General features: G+C 39.7%; 1 protein-coding gene and 1 long non-coding RNA gene across 4 annotated transcripts in view; one reads left to right on the top strand and one right to left on the bottom strand.

Annotated features, from left to right (window-relative positions):
* Positions 1–202: 202 nt before the first annotated feature.
* Positions 203–2,628, top strand: LOC140726770 (uncharacterized). Its single transcript, XR_012098724.1, has 2 exons — positions 203–336; positions 387–2,628. It is a non-coding gene; the product is annotated as an uncharacterized lncRNA (long non-coding RNA).
* Positions 1,341–20,278, bottom strand: part of LOC140726769 (coiled-coil domain-containing protein 138-like) — a 62,992-nt gene continuing 44,054 nt past the window's right edge. For 2 of the 3 annotated variants that reach the window (XM_073043574.1, XM_073043576.1), the window contains 4 exons: positions 15,369–15,561; positions 9,013–9,189; positions 2,305–2,443; positions 1,341–1,485 (listed from right to left, as the gene is read on the bottom strand). In XM_073043574.1, coding sequence (XP_072899675.1) covers positions 1,341–1,485; positions 2,305–2,443; positions 9,013–9,189; positions 15,369–15,561 — 654 coding nt within the window. The remainder of the gene's footprint in view (positions 1,486–2,304; positions 2,444–9,012; positions 9,190–15,368; positions 15,562–20,278) is intronic. The other variant, XM_073043575.1, reaches the window with a different exon arrangement.

Here is a 20,278-nt window from a genome sequence, read left to right as displayed (position 1 = left end):
CAGTTGTTGGGGAATGAATTGATGACATTTCAGGTTGAGAACCTGCATCCAGTCTGGGATTGGAAAGAGATGATAGCCAATAAAAAGAGGAGAGCAGGAGGGGTGAGACAGGGGCTGGTGGGTGATAGGTGGATCAAGGAAGGGTGAAGGATGATGGGCAGATGTAGTCTAATGAGGGAAGGAGGGGAGTGTAGTTGGAAGACTCAGACAGGTGGATGATAGATGCAGATAAGGAATAAAAAGGACAGATGGAACTAGGTCTGGGTGGGGGAGCACGCATGAAGGTAGAGAGAGCTGTTGAAGAGTTATAAGTGAAGAAGTTCCAAGTGCTGGAAAGTGATGAGTAAGGAAGGTGATAATGGGAAGCATTAAGGGAATGATGGAAGGGCAGCTTGAATTAATAAGAGGGAATCTGTTGAGTGAAGTATATGTATTGTAAGTGGATGAATTCAGAACGGAGGGGATGAAAATTGGTAATGAGGGGTTGGAAGAGGGATTTAGGGAAAGGGAAAAGAAATGGGAAGACCATAGGTGGACTGGATGGAGAGACTGGGTGTAGGACGGGTATTGAGGGGTAAGGAAACAAGAACTAAGTGTTACTTGAAAACTACCCAGACAGAATATGAGATGTTCTTCTAGTTCGCATCAGGTCTTACCTTGGCAGTGGAGGTCACTAGGGATGGAAAGTGGATCCAATTGGAGCTCAGAGACCCATGCATTGTGTAACCCATGCAAGTATAAGTAACAATTAAATATGCCATCAAGGCATACATGTCTCTCTGCATGTGGGGACTGAATTTTTTAAAAATATGCAAATCCCTTGTATTGAATTTTATTCTGATTTTCTTTGAAACTGGATTGCATGAACAACAAAAGCATGGTACTACATCCTTTATGGTGGTATTTGTTGAGAAAAAGGTATTTGAAAAATATGCAAATAAGGAATCTGTTCATCTTCATCCCAAACTGATGGGAAGGACAGAACTAGGGTCCCATTAAAGAGCTCAGCTTCACTCAATTTTCTACAGAGTGCAAGTCCTGATGATAAGCAGAGCCACAATTGTCTAAATAAGTGGCTATGAATATTAATAATGTTTTGATGAGTAGTCTCAATTCTTTAGAGGTAAAATCTAAAATACATGGAAGAAACTTTTTTTTCCAATTTATTTGGGTTTCATTAAAAATGCTTAAACACGGTCTACTGAAGTATGATGAACTATTACATCTCTAATATACAGAAAGCTTACGAGTGATTATAACAGTACAAGTAGCATTACTGAGTTTCTTAGTCTACATGGTTTGACATCCACTGATTTGAATGACTGTGCCCAGACTGCTAGCTATGCAACACCTTTGATTATACCCAGGTTAAACAAAATAGACTGAAGATTTTTGGTCAGAAATGTGTGCTCTGGATTCATTGTCCTGTGCAACTCTTGAACGACGATGTGGATTGAAAACAATTCAAATAATTTCTTATTATTCCTGTCAAAAAAAAACATTTGTTAGTTTTTCTGTTCACTCATATTACACTTTATTGCTTAAGGTTTAGATAACTTGAACTGAATTTGAAGACAAGGTATTTAATTATCTCATGAATAGTCAAGGATATTGAATTAAATATCCAACTAACTGCAACAAATAATCTCAGGTATTGTTAACATCAACATTTTTCACCTATTTTAATCTCTCTGAAGCAGGGTTCCTGCCTAATACATAGAGTTACTCCTCTGCTCCCATATTCATGGCATTAAATTCCTGGGTTATCTTCTCCCACTGCCCACCATCTGAAAATCTTGACACCGTCTCTCACATCATTCAGCATTTCAAATGCCTAACAGCATCTATTCCAGCCAAATGGTACCTCTCTGTCGAAGTGTGTTCTAGTTGCAAGTAGAGCCAAATAGCTTTAAGAAGAAGCTCACCAACCAATGAATCAATTTCCTGCTATTGCATCCAGCCAGTCAGCACAGACTGGACACTGCAATGGTAGAAGTGAGCAACTAGGATTTGAATTTGCACAGATAAATTTTGCATGAATACTCTCTTTCAAGGCTAGAAAAATAGTGCACAATACTTTTAAGTACTTCAGTGTGGTGTATGTAGGGATGTAGTGAGGGAGGTCCTGTACAAGATAAAGTCTAGCTTCTGGGATCTAGTGTAAACATGCCAGGTAATCGATGGCAAATTATGAACAAAATCCATCTGAAATCATTTGTTAAAAATTACATGTTAAAAATTTGTATCTACACTTGGTACAATGTCAACAATTCAGTCACTTCAGCTTGATATAAATTTTCATACTTTAGTTTAGAAAGTTTCTGCAGAATTATGCTGAGTTTCTCTAGTATTTGTATCTCCAGTTTCGAGCTTTTCAGTAGCATGGAACAAGTGCGGAACCAAGATTCACTGCTGCACGCCTCGAGGAAATCCTGCAAATACCCTGCACGAAAATAGGAAGACGCTATGATACCTAGTATTATAGCATTCTTAATTCATTCTATACTTTTAGAATGTAATGATTTTGAACCTTTCAAGATGTGCATTTTTCTGTTGTGTAACTGCAAAGCATGTCATTCTTTGCATCTTTTATAACATTAAAGCTGACCATTTAACACACTGCATAAACTTATTCTATTTAATGATACAGTATATAATTGAGTTAATATGAATTTGATGCAAAGAGCAATAGTAATACATAAAATTTGCTAATATTGAACTTGGGTGGCAATGTCAGTAATATCACAGCAACTCAGTTGTTGTCAGACCAAACATCAGAATGAGGAAGACATATGAACCAAGTAACTTTACTGTGAAATGATTGTTGGTACCAGATGGAGTGGCTTGAGTATCTCAGAAACTGCTGATGTCCTGAAATCTAGAGTTAAATAGAATGGTGCAAAAAAACAAACAAAAAATATCTAGTGAGTGGCAGTTCTGTGGATAAAAGCTCCTTGTTAACGAAAGAGGTCAGAGGAGATTGATTCAAGCTGAAAGGAAAGCCAGTGACTCAGATAACCACACACTACAACAGTGATATGCAGAAGAGCATCTCTGAATGCATTTAAATGGATGGGCTAGCATAAGATCACAAACATACACTCATAGTACAGGGAATACCTAATAAAGTGGTCACTCAATGTATAACCCAGAATATTCAAAGAAACAAGTGAGGAGATTGCTAGGGCTTTGACAAAGATCTCACTAACTCTCGGAGAACTGAAGAGCAGCAAATGTTGTGCAAGAAGGTAAATGGGGGTAAGATGGGTAATCACACCTGGATGTACAGGTAGGGAAGCTACTGGAGATGATGCAGAGGGATGAGTTATGCAGATTTGGAAAGGTTTGGCCTACTTAGGGACAGGAAGCATGGCTTTGTGTGGGAATGTTCATTCTGTACAATGACTGAGTTTATGGAGGAAATGACAATGGTACTTGAGGACAAGGCAGTGGATGTCATCTACAATGACTTCAGTAAGGAATTTGATAATGTCCTTCATGATTAGTTGATTTAGAAAAAGATGCTGGGATCCTGGGTGAATTGCAAGGTTGGATTTGGAATCAGCTTGCCATAGAAGATATAGAATAGGGATGGGAGACTGTTATTCTGACTAGAGATCCATGACCAGTGGTGCTTTGTCAGGATCAGTGGTGGGACCTTTGTTGATTGTTTGTAATGTATATCAATGACTTGGCTGAACTGTATATGGGCGGATTAACAAATTTGCAGATAACACCAAGATTGATGGAGTTGTGGACAGTATAAAGGACTATCAAAGAATACAGCTGGATATAGACCAGTCACAGTTATCAGCAGAGAAGTAGCAGATGGAATTTAACTGAGATAAGTATGAGGTTTTGGACTTTGGCAGGTCAAATGAAAGGAGAAAGTATACAGTTAATCCTAGACTCCTTAAATAGCATTGAAGTACAGAAGAATCTTAGAGTCCAAGTCTATAGTTCAATGAATATGGATACACAAGTGAATGTAACTGATTAAAGTGGCATACGGCATGCTTACCTTCATTGATAGGGGTTTTTGACTATAAGACTAAGGAAGACATGCTGTAGCTATACAAAATTTCAGTCCGAATACAACTGGAGTTTTGTGTGCAGCTCTGTTTACCCAGTTATAGGAGGGATACTGAGACTGTGGAAAGAGTGCAGTAAAATTTACCAGGATGTTGAGTAGATTAGAGCACATGAATGAAAAAGGAAAGGTTTGACAAACACGGATTATTCTCCCAAGAACTTCAAAAGCTTTAAAATTATAAGAAGCAGAGATAAGATTGACAGGCAAAGTACTTTCACCATGATGATCATGGTTGGTTCTGGAGGTTTTCAATATATAGTAGATTGGGAAAATCAGGTTGGTGCTAGATCCCAAGAGATGGAATTTGTAGAATGCCTTCAAGATGGCTTTTTTAGAGCAGCTTGAGGCCAAGCCCACTAGAGAAAAGTCAGTTCTGGATTGGGTGTTATGTAATGAACCAGATTTGATTTAGGGACCTTTATGTAAAAGGAGCCCTTATGAGGCAGTGAACATTATATTAGATTTCACCCTGCAAATTGAGAAGGAGTAGCTAAAATTGGATATATTGGTATTACAACTGAGTAAAGGTAACTACAGAGTCATGAGAGAGGAACTTTCCCAAATTAATTAGAAGGATACCGGTAGGTATGACAGTAGAGCAGCAATGGCTGGAGTTTCTAAGAGTTATTCAGAAGACATAGAATCAATTCATCCCAAAGCAGCAGCAGCATTCTAAAGGAAAGATAAAGCAGTGGCTGACAAGGAGAGTCAAAGAGCATAAAAGCAAGAGAGGACAAAAGTGTGGTAAAAACTAGTGTGAAGCTAGAGGATTGGGAAGCTTTTAAAACCCAACAAGTTAGCCAATAATAAGAGAATACCAAACAATTTTTCAGATATATAAAGAGTAAGGCAAGAGTGGACATTGGACGACTGGAGAAATAGTAATGAGGGAACAAAGGAATGGCAGACAAACTGAGTAAGTATTTTGTGTCAGTCATCCACCTTGGAAGATATCAGCAACATGTCAGAAGTTCAAGAGTATCGGGGGCAGAAGTGAGTCCAATTGCTATTACTAAGGAGAAGGTGCTTGGGAAGCTGAAAGGTCTGGAAGAGGGCAAGTCATCTGGACCAGGACTAGAACCTAGGATTCTGAAAGAGGTAGCTGAGGAGATTATGGAGCTACTTTTTTGTTGAATGTTATCTAAAACCCAAAAATCCAGGTTTTTGTTTTTAATAATACACAAATATGGAAATATGCTATCATTTGGTATTAAACAGAAACAATAGTTTTAAACAACTTTTTAGAATATCTGGAATTCATAAGTTTCTTATGGTAAATACTAATATCTAATTTTAACATGAAAATGAAAACTTCAAAATATTCTTTCAAAATATGGTATTGATAAACTAAATTTACTGTATATTTGAATATAATTAAAAGAAAATCATTTATCAGTTCTAGCTGATTAGTCATATACCTTTGATAGAGTACCACGTAATTGTTTTTACTACTTATTTAAGCCACTGGGGTTAACGAGACAGCAGAGGCTTGGATATGCATATTGGAAGTTAAAAACATGTGCTAAAAATCTAAAAATAAAACCAGGAAATCCTGGAAACAGTCATCATGTCAGGCAGAATCTGTGAAAAGAGAAATGGTTAACACTTCCAAGATAAAAATCCTTTTCAGGATGGTTTGAACATATCTGTAATCTGAATGAAGAAGAATGGAATATAATGTTGAATCCATGCAAGGTGAATTCATAGACATTTGCTAAGAAAACACATGGTTATAATTGCAAGTTTTGGTAAACATCTTATCAAAGATCAGAAGGGAAAATAGACCACTTAAAAGAAGAGACGTGTACACAAAAAACATCAAAGAGAGAAGCTGATCTTCTTCATGACTGACGTTTCTAGAAGTGGAAGTGAATTGAACAGACATTAAAAATCAAACTGAAAATCTGAAATAAAAATAAATCTTGGAAACACTCAGCACATCAGGCACCATCTTTGGAAGGAGAAATAGAATAAGATTTTACATCAAAGCATTGACACATAACTGGGTAAGGGTATATGGTAGAGGCTAGCAGTTGTCAATGTCAGGCCCATAGTAACAACATTGAAGTAAAACACAAAAGATGCTGGAGGAACTCAGCAGGTCAGGCAGCATCTATGGAAGTTAATAATATAGAACATAGAAATCTACAGCACATTACAGGCCCTTCAGCCCACAATGTTGTGCCAACCATGTAACCTACCCTAGAAACGGTCTAGAATTACCCTACCACATAAGCCCAATATTTTCCTAGGCTCCATGTTCCTACTGTATGCACCTCTACCACCGTCACCAGCAGCGCATTCCATGCACCCACCATTTTGTGTGAAAAACTTACCCCTGACATCTCCTCTGTACCTACTTCCAAGCAGCTTAAAACTATACCCCTCATGCTAGTCATTTAGCCCTGGGGAAAAGACTCTAGCTATCAACACAATCAATGCTTCTCATCATCTTATATACTTCTATCAGGTCACCTCTTATCCTCCATCGCTCCAAGGAGAAATGGCCAAGTTCACTCAACCTATTCTCATAAGAATGCTCTTCAATCCAGGCAACATTCTTGTAAATCTCCTCTGCACTCTTCCTATAGTATTCACATTTTGGGATACTCAATCATTTGATATTTCAGGCCAAGACCCTGCTTCAGCACTGGCAAGGAAGGAAGAAGATGACAGAATAAAAAGATGGAGGGAGGGGAAAGAGGATAGCTAGGTGATGGGTGAAGCCCTGTGGATAGGAAAGGTAAAGGGCTGGAGAGAAAGGAATATGATATGAGAAGAGAGTGCACCATAGAAAGGGAAGGAGGAGGGAATCCAGGGGGAGGTAATAGGCAGGTGAGAAGAGGTAAGGGTCCAGAGTGGGGAATAAAAGAGGGGAGGGGGAGGGAATTATTTATTAAACTAGGAGAAATTGATATTCATGCTATCAGGTTGGAGGCTACCAAGATGGAATACAAGATGTTGTTCCTCTACCCAATGGGTGGAGTCATCAAACCACAAGAGGCCATGGACTGTCATGTCAGAACAGGAATGGGAATCTCAAGTAATGGCTGGTCTCATTAATGAAGAGGAAGCTGCTTCAGGAGCACCAACAGAATACATGACCTCAGCAGTTTCACAGATGAATGTTGCCTCACATGGAAGGACCGTTTAGGGTCCTGAATGGAGGTGAGAGAGAAGGTGAACGAGGAGGTAGCACTTTGGTTGCTTGCAGAGATAAGTGCTTGGAGAGAAATTAGTGGGAAGGAACGAATGGGCAAGGGAATCCCTGCAGAAACCAAAGAGAATGGTGGAGGTAAGGATATGTTTGGTTGTAGACTCCCTTTGGAGATGATAGAAGTTATGAAAGATGATGTGTTTAATGTGGAGGCTCATGGAGTGGTAGGCAAGGACAAGAGGAACTGTTAAGGCAACAAGAGGATGTTCAGGAAATGGAAGAGATGCAGGTAAGGGCAGCATCAATGGTGGAGAAAGTCAAACCCCATTCTTTGAAGGAGGACATCGCTGATGTCCTGGAAAAGAAAGTCACATCCTGGGATCAGATGCAGCAGAAACAAAGGAACTAAGAAAAGGGAATAGCATTTTTACAGGAGACAGAGTGGGAAAAGGTATACTCAAGATAATACTCAAGGGAGTCAGTAGGTTCATAAAAGTTGTCAGTTGACAGTTGGTCTCCAAAGGAGACACCAAGATCGAGAAAGGGGAGGAAGGTATCAGAGGTGGAAGTTAGAAAAAACTTGATGAAATTGATGAGCTCAGCATGGGTGCAAGAAGCAGCACCAATACAGTTGTCAATGTAGCAGAGGAAGAGTTGGGGAACATTACCAGGGAAGACTTGGAACATAGACTGTTCTACATAACCAATGAAAAGGTAGGCCTTGCTGGGGGCCATGGCTACATCTCAAGTCTGGAGAAAGTGTGCGGAGCAGAAGAGAAAACATTGTTGATGGTAAGGACAAATTCTGCCAAATGGAGGAGGGGAACTGGTTGGTTCTTTTATTGAGAAAGAAGCACGGAGCTTTAAGGCCTTCTTGATGGGAGATAGAAGTGTATAGGGAATAGAAATCCATGGTGAAAATCAGGCCATCAGGTCAGGAATTGAAAGCTACCGAGAAGATAGAGAGCATGAGAAGTGTAGTGGGGGGACTGAACCATGGGGGATAGAATGGAGTCACGGTATGAGGCCATGTGTTCAGCAACAGGAGCAGGCAGAGACAATAGACCTACCCAGACAGTCAGGTTTGTGGATGTTGGGTAGAAGGTACAAGCGAGCAGTGCAGGGCAAAGGAACTATTTGGTGACCGTGGATGGAAGTTCTCTTGAGTTGATGAGGTCAGAGATGGTGTTGGAGACAGTTTTCTGATGGTCCAGAGTGGGGTCCTCTTCAAGGGGTAGGCGTAACAGGGTGTCTGAGAGTTGCTGTCTGGCCTCAGCAAGGTAAAAGTTAATTTGTCACAGTACAACAGCACTCACAACAACATTTAAGTTCTGATTTTGGAGCTAGAATCAGATATGACTGTGTCTTGCCACATCCTGGAGAATATTTCATTTACAATTTCTGCACTGCGTCTGTATAATCAAAGTCATGTACAGGTATGGTTGGGAGTCATCAAAGATGTTGTGAAATAAATGCCAAGGAATTTCTGCATCATGGACCATGGATACATTCACATGCACAATATTTATTATAAGAACTTATTAATTCCAGATATTTTACAAGACTATTTAAAATATTCTTTGTATTTTATACCAAATGATACCACACTTCCATATTTATGTATCACTAAAACAAAAACCTAGATACTCTGCATTTTAGGTAACATTCAAAAAATATTTCACCTAAAGCAAATACATTGTGAATAATTGGATTAGTGTTCAAATTCTTTATCAGTGAAGCTTGAATGTATAAAAACACTTACTTGATTCCATTGTCATTTGCAGAATAATGTCAACAGCACTGTACAGTAGATTTTTACTTGAGGGTTTCAAGTAGCAAAGAATAACCTGCAGAGCCTGATACTCCAAGAATAAAGCCTTGCCTTCATCTGTGTTCAGGTCAGTAAGAAGTATGTTGAAAACTTGAGCCAAATAATCCACTGTCAGTGAGAAGGCAATGAGATAAAAGTCTTAATATCATGTTCGTATTAAGAAATAAAGACAAGCAAAATATATTAAAGTCCATCAACTTGGCCCATTTTGTAGCATTTTTAACTCTGAATTATGATTTACCTTGAAGTTTGAACAAAAGATGGTTTTCATTTTCTTTGGAGGCATAAAAATTGAGAAGAGATCTCACAAATGTGTAAAAGATCATGACATGTTCAACTCAGACAAAACAAAGACAAACGCTGAAGGAACTCAACAGGTCAGGTAGCATCTATGGAAATGAATAAACAGTTGACATTTCAGGCTGAGACCCTTCTTCAGGACTAGAAAGGAAGAGGAAAGATGCCAGAATAAAAAGGTGGGGGAGAGGAGGAGGATAGCTAGAAGGTGATAGGTGAAGCCAGGTGAGTAGGGAAAATAAAGGCTGGAGAGAAAGAAATCTTATAGGAGAGGATAGTGGATCATACAAGAAAAAGAAGGTGGTGATAGGCAGGTGATAAGAGGCAAGAGTGAATGGGGAATAAAAGAATATTGAAAGGCCTATATACAGTTGACATGGAAAGAAAAGACATTTCCAATACTGGGAGAATCTAGGGCCAGAGGGCATAGCCTCAGAATATAAGAATGTACTTTAGAACAAGAATAGGCTGAATTTCTTTAGACAGAGGCTGGTTAATTTGTGGAATTTATTGCCACAGATGATATACGAGGTCAAATGATTAGGTATATTTAAAGCAGACATTGATAGGTTCTGATTAATAAGGGCATTAAAGGTTACAGAGAGAAGGCAAGAGAATGGGGTTGAGAGGGATAGTAAGATCAGCCATGACAGAATGTTGGAGCAGACTCGATGGGCTGAACAGCCTAATTCTGCTACTATGTCTATGGTCTTAAATTATTTCTGGAAATCCATAAAGGGAAAAAACCCATTAAAAACCATTTAGGTTATTAAGGATTTAAAAGATCATACTTGATGAAACTACATTTTCAAGCTGTTTAGTTACTATCCTATATTGTACAATTTTCCATCATAATGTGTGAGGCAAATGTATTTTTGTGATTGTACCTCAGGCTTCCCTTTAATATTTTCTAAAAATATATATACATCTTTATCAGGAACGTAAGAAATTAACAAATAAAAGCTGGAGCAGGCTAAGTGGCACCTTCTGCTTTGAAATTAAGATTATACCTAACTTCAGCATTAAGGGAGCAGAGAATCTATTAACTTCTGGCTTGCATATTCTGGGTGTCTGAGCCTCCACAAGTCTATCGGATAATAAATTTTACAGATTCATAACCTTCAAGATGAAGAAATTTCATCATCTCAGTCCCCAAAAGCCTACTCTTCTGATACCACTTTGGTGACCTCTCAGCAGGACAGACTTCATTCCTGCATCAACTCGTCAAGACCTGCAGGAGTTTTGTATGTCTCAAGCTCAGAGCTCTCATGTAGAGTACAGATTCAGTTTGCTGAATTTCCTCACAGGATAAAACTGTACTCTAGAAATCAAGTAGTAAGCTGTTGCAAGAACTGCTTTCTTGCATAAGGAGTCCAGATAGTTTCAGATATTTAATTAACTTAATTACCTGTATCAATCTAGCACACTTATGTTGAAGATGGAAGTACAGAAAAATAAAGCCATTAAATAAAAGGATTGCACCTTAGACCACAAGATCATAAAATATAGGAGCAGAATTAGGCCATTTGGCCCATCACATCTGCTTCGCCATTTCATCATAGCTGATCCAATTTTCCTCTCAGCCCCAATCTCCTGCCTTCTACCCACATCCCTTCATGCCATGACCAATCAAGAATCTATCAACCTCTGCCTTAAATATACATAAAGAATTGGCTTCTACAGCTGCCTGTGGTAAAGAATTCCACAGATTCACCACTCTCTGGTTAAATAAATTCCTCCTCATCTCTGTCCTATAAGGACATCCCTCCATTTTGAGGCTGTGTCCTCTGGTCTTAGACTCTCCCACCATGGGATACACCCTCTCCAAATCCACTCTGTCATGGCCTTTCACCATTTGATAGGTTTCAATCAGGACACCCCTCATTCTTCTGAATACTGGTATATACGGGCATATAACAAGCCATTCAATCCTGGAATCATTTTCGTGAACTTCCTTTGAACCCTCTCCAGTTTCAGCACATCCTTTCTAAGGCAAGGGGCCCAAAACTGCTCACAATACTCCAAGTGAGGCCTCACCAATTATAAAGCCTCCACATTACATACTTGCTTTTATATTCTAGTCCTCTTGAAATGAATGCTAACATTACATTTGCCTTCCTCACCACAGACTCAACCTGCAAATTAACCTTTAGTGAATCCTGTGCAAGGACTCCCAAGACCCTTGGCACCTCAATATTTTTGTATTTTCTCTCCATTTAGAAAATAGTCAATCCTTTAATTCCTTCTACCAAGTGCATGACACTATACCCGACACTGTATTCCATCTGCCACTTCTTTGCCCATTCTCCTAATCTGTCCTTCTGTAACCCCTTTACTTCCTCAAAAATACCTGCTCTTCCACATATCTTCATATCGCCTGCAAACTTTACAACAAAGTCATCAATTCCATCATCCAAATCATTGACATATAATATAAAAAGAATCGGTCCGAACATACCCTGTGGAACACCACTAGTCACTGGCAGTCAGTCAGAAAAGGCTTCCTTTATTCCTACTCTTTCCCTCCTACCATTCAGCCACTGCTACATCCATGCTAGAATCTTTCCTGTAATACCATGGGCTTGTAGCTTGTTAAAATCAAGTGTGGCATATTGTCAAAGCCCTTCTTGAAAATCCAAGTACACAACATCAAACAATTCTCCTTTATTTATCCTGCTTGTTATTTCTTCAAAGAATTCCAACAGGTGTGTCAAGCAAGATTTTCCCTTCGAGGAAACCATGCTGACAATGGCCTATTTTATCATGTGTCTCCAAGTACCCTGAGACCTCATCCTTAATAATCAACTCCAACATCTTCCCAACCACTGAGGTCAGACTAACTGGCCTATAGTTTCCTTTCTTCTGCCTCTTTCCCTTGTTGAAGAGCAGAGTGACATCACAATTTTCCAGTCTTCTAGAATCTAGTGATTTTTCAAAGATCATTACTAATGCCTCCATAATCTCTTCAGCCACCTTTTTCAGAACATGGAGCGCATACCATCTGGTCCAGGTGACTTATCCACCTTCAGACCTTTCAGTTTCCCCAAGAACCTTCTCTCTAGTTATGGTAACTTCACACTTCATGCCCCTAACCCCTGGGACTTCCACCATATTGCCAGTATCTTCCACAGTGAAGACTGATGCTAAATAATTCAGTTCATCTGCCATTTCATTATCCTCCATTACTACCTCTCCAGCATCATTTTCTAGGATCCGATATCCACTCTCATCTCTTTTTTACACCATATATTTGAAAAATTTTTTGGTATCCTCTTTAATATTGGCTACCTTACATTCATACTCCATTTTACCTTCATGACTTTTTTAGTTGCCTTTTGTTATCTTTTAAAAGCTTCCCAATCCTCTACCTTCCCACTAATTTTTACATTATTCTATGCCTTGTCTTTGGCCTTTATGTTAGTTTTGACTTCTCTTGTTAGTCACAGTTATGTCATCTTTCTTTTAGAGTACTTCTTCATCTTTGGGATGTATATATCCTGTGCCTTCTGAATTTCCTCCAGAAATTTCAGCCATTGCTACAATGCCATCATCCCTGTCAGTGTTCTTTTCCAATCATTTCTGGCCACCTCCTCTCTCATGTCTCTTTAATTCCCTTTACTCCATGGTAATACTGATACATCTGACTTTAGCTTCTCTTTCTCAAATTTTCAGAGTGAATTCAATCATATTATGATCACCTGCCCCTAAGGGCTCTTTTATCTTAAGCTCTATAATCAGTTCCAGTTCATTGCACGACACCCAATCCAGAATAGCTGATCCCCTAGTGGGCTCAACCATGAACTGCTCTAAAAAGCCATCTCATAGGTACTCCAGAAATTTTCTTCTTGGAATCTAGCACCAACCTGATTTTCCCCAAACCACCTGCATACTGAAGCTCCCTATGACTATTGTAACACTGCCCTTTTGTCATGCCATTTTTCTATCTCCTGTTGTAGTTTGTAGACCACACCCTTACTACTGTTTGGGGGGGTTGTATACAACTCCCCATCAGGGTCTTTTTACCATTACAGTTCCTTAGCTCTATCCACAATAATTTAACACCTTCCACTCTTATGTCACCTTTCTAATGATTTGATTTTTTTTTAAAAAAGAGCAACGCTGCCCCATTTGCCTTCCTGCCTAATCTTTTGATACAATGTGTATACCTGGACATTAAGCTCCCAGCTACAATCTTCCAGCCATGATTCAGTGATGCCAGCAACACCATACCTGCCAATCTGTGTTGCAAGTTAATTTATTCCATATACTGCGCGCATTCAGATACAACAACTTCAGTCCTGTATTCACCTTTCTTGATTTTGTCCACCTTTTATGTTGCAACTCATCCTGTTGACTGCAATTTTCCCCTATCAACAGCCTCTCCTCACTACCCATTGCCTCTGTTTGTAAACCAGCTACCTCATCTTCTACACTATTATCCACCTTTCCCATGATATTTCATGCATTGAAATACAGGCAGCTCAGAGCAATAGTCACACCATGATTCTTAACTTTGTCTGATGCCTTACCAATATCTGCCTCCACAAACTCTCCACGAACTGTTTTGGTGCTCTAGTTCCCATCCCCAGGTTCATAAATGGTGGCAGATGACAAGAATAAAGAATTCAAAACTATGTAAAGTGTTTATAAGGCCACTTTTGCATATCCCATTGAATAAAAGACTATTATAACCTTAAGGTAACCCTGATGTACATTTATCAGGATACAGCAGTGGATTTAACAGGATTTAACAATTATCAATGTTTTATTATTGTAAGTGCAACAAGACTATGGCCTAGAAATTATTCCATATCAAGAATAAAACATTATGCTAGCATTGCATGATAGTTTTACACGAGGGTCCATTAGTGCAAAGTCCAAGGGGCCATGCACAACAGGCATTGCACAATGAATATTCATACAGTGTTTTAGGAAATCAGAGGTTGGAGGTAACGGAAGAGTAGTAATGGATACAGTGGCAATAGGTGGAGTATGAACAGGGTTGAGTCATAGCATCTGATGAGATGGGAGTGGGAGTCAGACCGGGGCAGTGACCGATTGCAAGATGGGAGATTCAGGGTCCAAGTTGAGCCAGAATCTGGTAGCAATCTTGAGGACCATGGCAAAGCACAGTACTTAGAAATTTGTACTTACTGTAAATACATAAGTACTTAGAGGACCAATCTATAGTGGGTGGTAAGCATCAAACACTAATATTAGACCTTCTCAGGCAGGCTCCCGTTATGTTTTGGTGAAGCTAGCCACAAATTTTGTTGTGAAAGCCTCCTTCTGATTCATGATGGTGATCCTATGTCATCAAGGCATCACGTATGCCAATTTAATTTCATGGAAGTGGCATCCTAAATATACTTGCATGAGATTGCACATGTTCAGGCTCCTCAAGGTGTCATAAGCACAGATGGCCCACCCAATTGTTTAAACTTCATGAATGGTGAAAATAACTCCCAACATTTTCAGTGTGTGGTGCTCATAACTTTGCACTATTCAAAAGAATTCTTAATCCTTTGGTGGGATGGCAGAAGAGTTGGTCAAAAATATTTAAAATTATTAAAACAGAGAAGACAGGCTGTGGAAAATATAAATATACAGCATGTTGTTGACTTCATTAAACCTGTGATTAGTTTTCCACAAGTCATTGAAACATTTAAATGAAAATTTAAAATATACTTGAAGCAGAGTGGAGACAAGGATAGTAATTAGTATTTGCTTGGTGAAGCAAAACTCTGGAACAGAAGAAATGCAGTTTATTCCGCTTTTATAACAAACATTTCAGCCACTGTGAAAATATTTTCTAAATACTCCACCTGGGTTACTATTAAGTCTTGTATGTAGGAAATAAGAAAGACGACAAATATCCCAGAATAGTCTCTGGAATTGGAATCTTACAATTCCACCTGAAATAAAGCAAGATCTGTGCTATGTTTGTAGGTCTCTTAGATCATTACAAAATTAAATAAATATCTCCCCACCTTGTGTGATTGTTTTGAGAATACAGAGAGCTGATAAAAATCGAACATTAATATTAGAGCTCTTGAAGAAAGCAGATGCTTTTGGAACGACTTCTGCACCAGATCCTGAAGGACTATCCCGTATTGTCCGGTTCATATTTCCTTGGAACAAGTTTTCTCCTAGTCGTCGCATTGTTGAAACAAGCACAGTCTGCTAATATTCAAATTATTAAGTATCACTGATACAAACAAGAAATAGTCAACAATCTGTAACTAAATTTTTGCCAGTGTTTTAAAATTGTTATAAGCAAAATAAAGTTGTTCAGGAAGGTGTTTTAGAAGGTCTTGCAGAGATGCAGTATAGAATTACTAGTACAATTGCTGGGACTAAGGAATCTTAGATAGTGACAAGGTGGTGTGCAGAAGTGAGCTAGATCTGCTGGTGGTGTCACAACAGGTTTATACTCAATATTAGTAAGACCAGAGAACTGATTGTACTTCAGGAAGGGGAAGTTGAGATAACGATATACCAGTTCTCATTAAGGGGCCAGCAGTGGAAAGGGTGAACAACTTTAAATTCCTGGCTGTCAACATGTCTGAAGATCTATCCTGACCAAACATATTGATGCAATTATGAAGGCTATATTTCATTATGGGTTGAAGAGATTTGGTATGTCACCAAACATTCTAGCAAATTTCTACAGATGTACAATGGAGAACATTTTGACTGGTTGTATCACCGTCTGGAACAGAGGTGCCAACGTACAGGGTCAGAAAAATCTGCAGAGGATTGTGTTGGACAGCCTACATATGTCATGCTTCTGGCACTGAGATACAATTCCCACAACTCACTTGTTCATAACCATACATCTTTAGAAGGTGGGAGGAAACCAGAGCTCTTGTAGAAACCCATGTGGTAATGGGGAAACTGTACAAACTCCTTACAGGCAGCGGTGGGAATCCAAACCCTGATCTTCCAACTGGCGCTATAAAGTGAGGCACTAACCATTACATTACCGTGCCACCACAGGAGGCTGAAATGTGAACTGATACAGACATTAAAATTCATGAAGGGTTCAGCCAGAGTACATAAATTGTGCTCTATGGCAGAAGGAACAAAAACAGAAAAACATAATACAAAGATGATTTGCAAAAGAAACTAGATTCTAGAATTGGACATTACAGTGTAGATTCAATGGTGTTCAAAAAGGAGCTGGATAATTACATGAAAGATTTAGCGAGGCTAGCTGGATTGGTCTTACACAACATCAGTAAGGACCGTGATATTATTCAATAGCAAATGCCGCACCAATACCTACCAAGCAAACTTGGGAGTCCTAGTGAGGAACTGATGTAGGGGGCAGGGTTTCAGATTTCAGGATCATTGGGACCTCTTCTAGGGGCAGGTGGGACCTGTACAAGTGAGACGGATTACACCTGAACTACAGGGGGACCAATATCCTTGCAGGGAGGTTTGTTAGTGCTGTTGGGTGGGGTTTAAACTAGATTTGCAGACGGATGGGAACCAAAGTGCCAGCGCCTATAGTGGAGCAGGGGTGAAAATAAATGATGTTAAAGGTTCATGCAAAGTCACAAATAGAAGGGTTATGTGTGTTGGCAATAATCTTCTGAGGTGTGTCTATTTCAATGCGAGGAGTATTGTGGGGAAGGCTGACGAGCTGAAGGCGTGAATTGACACGTGGAATTATGACGTTGTAGCCATTAGTGAAACTTGGCTACAGGAGGGGCAGGACTGGCAGCTTAATGTTCCAGGATTCCAATGTTTCAGACATGATAGAGGCAGAGGGATGAAGGGTGGGGGGGCGGGTGGCATTGCTAGTCAGGGAAAATGTTACAGCAGTGCTCAAGCAGGACAGATTAAAGGGCTTCTCTACCAAGGCCATATGGGTGGAGCTGAGAAACAGGAAAGGTGTGACCACATTAATGGGGTTGTATTTTAGACCACCCAATAGTCAGTGAGAACTGGAGGAGCAAATCTGCAGAGAGATAGCAGACAACTGCAGGAAACAAAGTTGTGATAGTAGGGGATTTTAATTTTCCACATATTGATTGGGACTCCCATACTGTTAAAGGTCTAGACAGGTTAGAGTTTGTAAAATGTGTTCAGGAAAGTTTTCTAAATCAATATATAAAAGGTACCAACTAGAGAGGATGCAATATTAGACCTCTTATTAGGAAACGAGTTAGGACAGGTGACGGAAGTGTGTGTACGGGAACACTTTGGTTCCAGTGATCATAACACCATTAGTTTCAACTTGATCATGGATAAAGATAGATCTGGTCCGCAGGTTGAGGTTCTAAACTGGAGTAAGGCCAAATTTGAAGAAATGAGAAAGGATCTAAAAAGTGTGGATTGGGACAGGTTGTTCTCTGGCAAGGATGTCGTTGGTAACTGGGAGGCCTTCAAAGGAGAAATTTTGAGAGTGCAGAGTTTGTATGTTACTGTCAGAATTAAAGGCAAAGTGAATAAAAATAAGGAACCTTGGTTCTCTAGGGATACTGGAAATCTGATGAAGAAGAGAGAGTTGTATGACATGTATAGGAAACAGGGTACTTGAGGAGTATAAAAAGTGCAAAAAAATACTTGAGAAATCAGGAGGGCTAAAAGAAGACATGAGGTAGCTTTGGCAGTCAAGGTGAAGGATAATCCAAAGAGCTTCTACAGGTATATTAAGAGCAAAAGGATAGTAAGGGATAAAATTGGTCCTCTTGAAGATCAGAGTGGTCGGCTATGTATGGAACCAAAAGAAATGGGGGAGATTTTAAATGGTTTTTTTTGCATCTGTATTTACTAAGGAAGCTGGCATGGAGTCAATGGAAATAAGGCAAACAAGTAGTGAGGTCATGGAACCGATACAGATTGAAGAGGAGGAGGTGCTTGCTACCTTGAGGCAAAGCAGAGTAGATAAATCCCCAGGACCTGACAGGGTATTCCCTCGGACCTTGAAGGAGACTAATGTTGAAATTGCAGGGTCCCTGGCAGATATATTTAAAATGTCGGTATCTACGGGTGAGGTGCCAGAGGATTGGAGGATAGCTCATGTTGTTTCGTTGTTTAAAAAAGGCTCTAAAAGTAATCCAGGAAATTATAGGCCGGTAAGTTTGACGTCGGTAGTAGGTAAATTATTGGAAGGAGTACTAACAGATAGGATCTACAAGTACTTAGATAGACAGGGACTTATTAGGGAGAGTCAGCATGGCTTTGTGTGTGGTAGGTCATGTTTAACAAATCTATTGGAGTTTTTCGAGGAGGTTACAAGGAAAGTGGATGAAGGGAAGGCAGTAGATATTATCTACATGGACTTCAGTAAGGCCTTTGACAAGGTCCCGCATGGGAGGTTAGTTAGGAAGATTCAGTCGCTAGATATACATGGTGAGGTAGTAAATGGATTAGACATTGGCTCAATGGTAGAAGTCAGAGACAGAATGGTAGTGGAGGATTGCTTCTCTGAGTGGAGGCCTGTGACTAGTGGCGTGCCACAGGGATCAGTGCTGGGTCCATTGAAATTTGTCATCTGTATCAATGATCTGGATGATAATGTGGTAAATTGGATCAGCAAATTTGCTATGATACAGAGAAGTGTAGTGGACAGTGAGGAAGGTTTTCAAAGCTTGCAGAGGGATTTGGACCAGCTGGAAAAATGGGCTGAAAAACGGCAGATGGAGTTTAATACAGACAAGTGTGAGGTGTTGCACTTTGGAAGGACAAACCAAGGTAGAACATACAAGGGAAATGGTAGGGCACTGAGGAGTGCAGTAGAACAGAGGGATCTGGGAATACAGATACAAAATTCCCTAAAAGTGAATAGGGTAGATAGGGTAGTAAAGAGAGCTTTTGTTACATTGGCCTTTTTAAATTAAAGTACTGAATATAAGAGTTGGAATGTTATGGTGAGGTTGTATAAGGCATTGGTGAGGCTGAATTTGGAGTATTGTGTGCAGTTTTGGTCACCAAATTACAGGAAGGATATTAATAAGGTTGAAAGAGTGCAGAGAAGGTTTACAAGGATGTTGTCAGGACTTGAGAAACTGAATTACAGAGAAAGGTTAAATAGGTTAGGACTTTATTCCCTGGAGTGTAGAAGAATGAGGGGAGATCTGATAGAATTATGATAAAATTATGATGGGTATAGAGTGAATGCAAGCAGGCTTTTTCCACTGAGGCTGGGGAAGAAAAAAATCAGATGACATGGGTTAAGGGTGAAGGGGGAAAGTTTAAAGGGAACATTGGGAGGGGGCTTCTTCACACAGAGAGTGGTGGGAGTACGGAATGAGCTGCCAGATGAAGTGGTAAATGCAGGCTCACTTTTAACATTTAAGAAAAACTTGGACAGGTACATGGATGAGAGGTGTATGGAGGGATATGGGCCAGGTGCAGGTCAGTGGGACTAGGCAGAAAAATGGTTCGGCACAGCCAAGAAGGGCCAAAAGGCCTGTTTCTATGCTGTAATGTTCTATGGTTCTATGTAAATGTAATGTTAGCATTCATTTCTCTAGGACTGGAATATAAAAGCAAGGATATAAAGCTGAGGTTTATAAGGCTTTGGTCAAACCAGATTTAGAGTATCTATGAGCAGTTTTAAGCCCCGCATCCAAGAAAGAATGCACTAGCATTTGACAGGATCCAGAGAAGTTTACAAGAATGATCCCCAAAAAATGAAAGGGTTAAGATATGAAGAGTGTTTGATGGCTGTGGTCTTGTACTCACTGGAGTTTAGAAGAATGAGGAGGGATTGAAGTGAAACCTACCAAATACTGAAAGGCCTAGATAGGATCGAAGTGAAGAGGATGTTTCCAATAGTAAGAGAGTCTTGGGACAAGAGGGAACAGACTCATAAATAGAGATATGGAGGAATTTCTTTCTCTGACTGGTGAATCTGTGAAATTCAATGCTACATAAAGCTTGGGAG

The sequence above is a fragment of the Hemitrygon akajei genome, chromosome 4, assembly GCF_048418815.1.
Source record: "Hemitrygon akajei chromosome 4, sHemAka1.3, whole genome shotgun sequence".
In the NCBI taxonomy this organism is placed as follows: domain Eukaryota; kingdom Metazoa; phylum Chordata; class Chondrichthyes; order Myliobatiformes; family Dasyatidae; genus Hemitrygon; species Hemitrygon akajei.
Note: the sequence above shows the minus strand (reverse complement) of the source record. Positions and strands in the feature narration are given on the sequence as shown.